This window comes from Salvelinus sp. IW2-2015, linkage group LG35 (genome assembly GCF_002910315.2).
Source record: "Salvelinus sp. IW2-2015 linkage group LG35, ASM291031v2, whole genome shotgun sequence".
Classification (NCBI taxonomy): Eukaryota; Metazoa; Chordata; class Actinopteri; order Salmoniformes; family Salmonidae; genus Salvelinus; species Salvelinus sp. IW2-2015.
This window is the reverse complement of record NC_036874.1, coordinates 6,240,626-6,247,253: the sequence shown is the minus strand read 5'-3', so window position 1 is coordinate 6,247,253 and position 6,628 is coordinate 6,240,626. Positions and strand designations below refer to the sequence as shown.

Sequence of the window (6,628 nt, the reverse complement as noted above, 5' to 3'; positions counted from 1 at the left end):
GCTGTAAGAAAATTGTATATAGATATGGTAATTGTTTTACACTTCTCACATTAAGGCTATATTTGGACAACATGTACCCATCCCCCACTATACCCACACTTGGTACCTATAAGTAACACAGCACAACTAACTCCCCCATGAATAGGGCCTGTGAAAACAACGCACATGCAGGATGCCTTTGGATGTGACTAGGACAAGAAACTGTGTGAAAGCCATGGAATGTCGACATCAGGCCGAACAGGACTACCCCGACCCAGATCGACCAATCGGAGGCCAGACGAAAGATCGAAGCTACTTTGGCTTGTTGCCTATATAAACTGTATGTACTGTTTAGAGGCAGGGGTGTCAAAGTTCAAATGGACGAGGGCCAATAATTTAAGCTACAAGCCGAGGGCGGACTGGTTCGAATGTTCATTGAAAAATTTTTTCAATGTACGGCATATAGTCTTAGGTGAACGTAATTGAACCTACTGAAAACCTAACAAATATATTCCAATATGATAGATAATAAGCAATAGTTTTTCTTCTGGTCTGTCAGCTAATCTTTAATTTTCAAAGACACAAAGACAAATTTTCTTTATATAAAATCCCATAAATGAACTTAAATGAAAGAAACGGTAATTCAAGGCACCATCAGTAGCCTATATTATTCTATTTTTAGCAAAAGTGGGGCTAATTTACTTCAAAAGAAAAACAATATAGCAAATTTTCTTATCATCCACTCACACTGAATATTTTTAAATATAAATTGGATTGAAATACAATAATATAAGTGGCAAAATCTTATTAATCAAAACAACACTTGTTTTAAGGAGAAAGTAACATGCAGTGAACCAAATATTAAAACTTTAACTTTTAAACTTGAACTGAAGTAAAAACTCTAAATATGTTGATTGCACAGTAAATGTTCACTTGTTTGAGGTTGAAGGTGATACTTGGTGGTGTCCATCTTTTTCCACAGTTTCATCAATGTTCGGGGTAGGCTCTGAGCTGAGGAATCTCAGAATTGAGTGGAGGTGTTCAGTACAGTAAGTCGACTTCTGTGGTGATGTTTTGTTGAGGTTCATCAAAGAAACAGTTGTTCACACAGGTATGTGCTGCAACATAGACACGTTTGAGCAGGCTGGATGCGGCAGCTGGGCATTGTGTCGGGGAGGAAACGGGCCGAACCCGAGGAACCCACTGCCGATATTTGCTCTCAGTGCATCATTGCATGAGGTTCATCAACTCCATTTGGAGTTTGGTGGTGAGTTTCCCACGTCAACAGCAAATGGGTTACGAACATTTCCAACTGCTTTTTTGTTGCTTCAACAGTCACAATCGGCGTCGAAAGTCCGCGGCAAGTACCTATTTTATCAGCAACTGTGCGGCTCGGTGAACGCACTGGTAGAGGCTTCTCTTTCATGGTCTGGCAGCGGGAAAGTGGCTCAAATTTTTTTCCGCATCTGCGTCTCCACAGAGTCAGTTGGTTTTTTAAATCCTTCACTGTACTGTAAGCATTCAGAGATGACATGACCGACCCTGCGCTGGAAGTTCATTGCATTCAGATGACTCGTATGTCACACAGAAAAGCATTTCACACAATAAAACATTTCCGTCTCGGAGTTGTGTTGTGTCTTTCCCTTTGCTGTCCAAGAACAGACAAATCTCTACGAAGCTCGAATACATCTTTGAAGTGCACCTTTCCCTGGCTTGCCATGCACCTCTGTGTGATAAGGCAATACATGCTCGTTTCTAACTCCCGTCAGAAATGCTTGAACTGGCGGTGATTCGACACTTTTGGCTCTGATAAAGCATTAACTGTGCGGTGATGATTGCTCATTACATGCTTAATTTTCAAGGCTTTACGCACAGCTTCCTGTGTATGATCAATGATAAGCTGTCGCTCCCTGTCGGCGTTTTCCTCTTTCATCTTTTCCGTTCTTCGCACAGTCCGCTCCTGTGTCACATGCAGGTGCTCGTCGTTGTCAAACCACGAGTTTTTTCCAAGGCAGCTCCATCTCAATTTACACATCTTGACACTCTTCAATACAAATCATGCCCCGTAGTTGTGCCATGCATAGGACGTAAAGCAAAAACTCCTCTGTCACGCTTAGGCTGGAGTCCACTTCCGCGGATGAAATTGACACTGGGCATGTCAGAAAATGTGGTGCTTCCTAGGCCAAGGAATATGGCAATGAAGGGAACTGTGAACCAGATGCTTTGTACCAGCAGCAGTGCCACTACACCAATCGTTCTAGGTTCACACAGTTCAGTTAGTCTTGAACCACCCCACTGACATTCTAGCAATACTTAGTAAGACAAGAAAAGTGGCATCTACTGGAAGAAACATCTTTCCTAAGCATATTATAGGTCACCCTTCAGACTGCAAGTCACTTCCTTTACAACAAAGTCATCATTCCTACATTATTAAACAAACTGTTTTCAAGAGGACACATCGGCACAATGCAGGAAGTCAAACAGCGAGGCGACAATCAAGTTGGTTTAATTCTGACCCACTGGGCACACACTGGTTGGATAAACGTTTCCACATAATTTCAACGAAATGACGCTGAACCAATGTGGAACAGACGTCTGTGCCCAGTGGGGAGAATCTTCAATTGGATGAGACCAAAGTGTTCTCTCTCTGAAAGAGACAGTGGCAGTACTATGGATAACTGACTGGCCATCACATACTGGTATCTTGGTTCAAAAGAAAAGGTACATTTGATTTGAGTTCTGCCTGTGTTTTTATTTTGGCCGTCACAGGCTTGGCGGCGAAAAAAATACATAAATTGTGACGATGCTCGCTCATCTTTGGTGAAGGTTTAAACCAACCTACCAAATATCCTTTGATCCTGGATTTCTCTCTTCTAGTCGCGTTCTCTCTCTCACTGTCTCTCCCTTTAGAAGTACAAGGCACTTCTCATCAAAACATGGCACTTGTCCAGGACTTCACTGGGTTGCTTCAAGTGAATGATACCAACTTCATTTTATCAGTAGTCCATTGACTGCATCAAGATTGCCATGGTAGGATGAAACATCAATCTAACGAATGGCCACAGGGATTTGCATGTATGAGAAACAGCCKTAAGCGGACAGAAGTAGCACAGAGGGTTGCTTGGGAACAAAAAAAACAATGAATCGCTGGAAGGCTACAGCTCTTTGCATCATTGAGAACAGGCAGAAAAAGTGGGATAGGRGGACTTTCCCTTCTGTTAAGGGCAGAAGGGCTACGGTAGCCTAGTCTGAAGAGGGCATTATCAGGGTCTGGAACACACTGACTGTAATGATTCACAACAGGGAGGAAAATACATAATATAATAAATAAAATACATTCTTTTTTAAATGAATCATAAAACTAACCTGGGTGAATGACCTGGCCATCTGTGACAATCTTTAAGGTAAAGCCTTAGCGTTTCCTGGTTTTGAAGAATAAAACCAAATAAGTACATAAACAGTTCAAAATGTCCCTTTTCTTTTCAACTCCACAAGCTGGCATCTGGTCCAGATCAAAACAATCAACTGGAGGCGGACATTTTCTGGTAAACTAAGCACTATGCTAATTATACACTTGCATCCTACTTTGGCTGTAAATGGTTGTCAGGAGCAACAGTACCATATCATTTTGTGCTGGTAAAAAGCTATGTTGTGAATGTATACAGCCTGTTCCGCAAATATGACAGTGATATTCGCACTTAAGTCAAGTAAAAAGCTCWATATTTTCTTAAATGTCATAATTCACAATGATATACAGAACTGTTAATATGGTTGTGACATCTTTATTTAAGAGCTTTAAAAAGAAGAGAAAACACTTAGACCATCAACATGGCTACACGATTTATTACTGAAAATATTCAATATATCAGGGCATCAGTTCAGTCTCCAGTACTGTAGTTATTGCTTTACAATAATGTCTGTCTGTGGTCCTCAGCTGTCTAGTCTACAACAGGGAATAACACAGGTGAACTGGTTTAGATGGCAGAGGCAWGTTTTAGATCAGAATCCTTTTCTGGGGAGTGCTGACATCATAGATGGAGGAGTCTCTTGAAATCTTGGTCTACTTAGAAACCAACATACGAGAGCGGGGCTTTGGGAAATCGGATGTTGAAACCTGGTATAAATTACAATAGGGCAAACGATAAGGTCCCACCATACAGGTCAATAGGTCTTCTTCCAGGAGCGGAAATAGAGCTGGATTGGGATCAGTGGGTTTCTTTTCTGGAGGCTGGGATGGAACACATCAAAGTCTACCCGCCGCACCCTTTGAAGGTAGTCCTCTAGCACCACCTAGAACAGCAGCCAGAGAGAGGGAAACAGCATACACAGCATCAACACACCTGTGTGTGTGTGTTGTGTTGTGTGTGTCTGTCAGTCCTTATTCTCTACATGTGGAAGCTAGCGTGAGCGTCATCTCAGAGCTCAGGAATGTGCTTCCTCTTTGCCCTAGATGCACAAAGCCAGCCCGGCCTAAAACATATGATATGATTCAGCAGCTGAGAGGAAAGAGCCTTTAAGGCGTCAGAACAGATTAACATAGTTATAGCACCAGCAGCCAATAAGAGCATCATATTTGTGAAAATTGTCCTGGAGGGAAGGATAAAAAGAGGAACCACAGAATTGAGTGATAATGCTCTCTTCTTTCTCTAATTACCATCATCCCCCTGCTTGGTTGGAGCACTCAAGCGTGTGGACCATACCACCCTTCAAAACATAAACACACGACGCCAAGTATTGTCTATCTCGATTCTTCACCTGGCCTCATTCTCCAAGCCTCTGTTAATATGTTCGTCCTTCCTGTTCTTGCTCTCTTTCATGCCCCTTCTCTGTGCGGAATCAGAACTGCTTTTTAGAGTTGCCATGCCGTAAGAGTCCATAATTGCAGTTCCTGGTGTCTGTCTGGTTGCGATTAAAATTGGAGCATTAAAAGCGTCTATCTGCGCCTGATGGGGAGCTGCTGTGAATGGAGGGAAGATTTAGGCTAGACAGGACAAAGCCATGTGAGGATATTGGGAGGTGGTTGAGGAGGAGAAAGGATCATTCAACAGATGGCTGCTCCTCCTTACCTAGGTTCAGATGAACATGACTGGAGGATTAATTAAAAAACAAATGACAAGAGAACTTGAAGAGAAACTAACACACAGACCTGGTCTCCTCCCTGGTGCCAGGACTAAAGAAGCCCCATAGTTCAGTCTTGTCTTTGGTCAACGTTTTAGTAAATATGACCCTTTTCATGATGTTACAGTCACAGTGACCACAACCTAACCCAATAAATGCTAATGATTCTTATAATAATAACAACAACAACCCACTGTCTGGAGGAAGGCAGGGAAAGCGGAAGCTGGTATGTTCTTGCTGAATGATCTGGCCTGTGGAGACAAAAAGGTTCAAACTGAGTAAAATGACTAACACAGGCTAATAAAGCTATAATCTGTTTAACAGAGATGGACGAGCATATAAAAACACCAGTAGCTACTACATTTTGGACTACTTCAGCTTCTCTTTTCCTTTTGTGTACAAACAAGCCTTAATTCACTTGAAGCTCACAATGAAACAAAGTTACAAGTATTCATCAACGTTAAATGATTATGTATGTGTTGTACAGGTAAAAAAGGCATCGTAGTAGCCATTCGAGAAAACGACTGATCCCACATGAGAACACACTATCAGAGCCCTTCAAATGTAGAAATGTAATTGAATCAAATCAAGCAGTAAATCTGTTCGGCAAGAACAGCCCACCAAATAACATTGGAGGAACACTGTCCTGATGTCATGAGGGTACATACGTGTTGTAGGTGTACGTGGGCTTGGCTGGCAATGTCATATACCACGTCTCTCACATTCTGTTCCCGGCTTCCTCGGATGAAGTCCTCCTGGGAGGCTCTGTGCTGGTGGTGACACACACACACACACACCTTTGTTCACACCACTTATTCACACAGGAGAGATTTGTTCCTTCAAACCACTAATCTAGCCAAGCCAACCAATTGTTCATGCTGAGACCATATGGCCTCTAATGGGGCGAACAAAGTGAAGCTCTCGATAATTATCTTCATTATTCACGGCATGTATAGCGATTGTCAGATCTCAGTTCTCTCTCCTTTAAAAATTGTTATGGCCTCAGGCTGCCCTGAGGTCTGTTTACGGCACTGTGGCCATCAACCCCATGATAGACAGCAGTTGTTTAGAAACTGAGTACAAGTAGGATAGTTTGACAGCAAAAAAAAAAATATAAAAACGGGTAATCGGAATCTTATTCCACAAATAAGGAGTTTAGTTTGATATAAACTCGGCAAAAAAAAGAAACGTCCCCTTTTCAGGACCCTGTCTTTCAAAGATAATTCATAAAAATCAAAATAATTTCACAAATCTTCATTGTAAAGGGTTTAAACACTGTTTCCCATGCTTGTTCAATGAACCATAAACAATTAATGAACATACACCTGTGGAACGGTCGTTAAGACACTAACAGCTTACAGACGTAGGCAATTAAGGTCACAGTTTTGAAAACTTAGGACACTAAAGAGGCCTTTCTACTGACTCTGAAAAACAACAAAGAAAGATGCCCAGGGTCCCTGCTCATCTGCGTGCACGTGCCTTAGGCATGCTGCAAGAAGGCATGAGGACTGCAGATGTGGCCAGGGCAATA

General features: G+C 42.0%; 1 protein-coding gene across 1 annotated transcript in view; it reads right to left on the bottom strand.

Annotated features, from left to right (window-relative positions):
• Positions 1-3,804: 3,804 nt before the first annotated feature.
• The window catches only part of LOC111958914 (NADH dehydrogenase (ubiquinone) complex I, assembly factor 6), a 12,840-nt gene continuing 10,016 nt past the window's right edge, over positions 3,805-6,628 (bottom strand). Inside the window, exons 7-9 of the mRNA XM_070437270.1 lie at positions 5,766-5,867; positions 5,292-5,348; positions 3,805-4,269 (exon numbers count right to left, since the gene is read on the bottom strand). Coding sequence (XP_070293371.1) covers positions 4,141-4,269; positions 5,292-5,348; positions 5,766-5,867 — 288 coding nt within the window. The 3' untranslated portion in view covers positions 3,805-4,140. The remainder of the gene's footprint in view (positions 4,270-5,291; positions 5,349-5,765; positions 5,868-6,628) is intronic.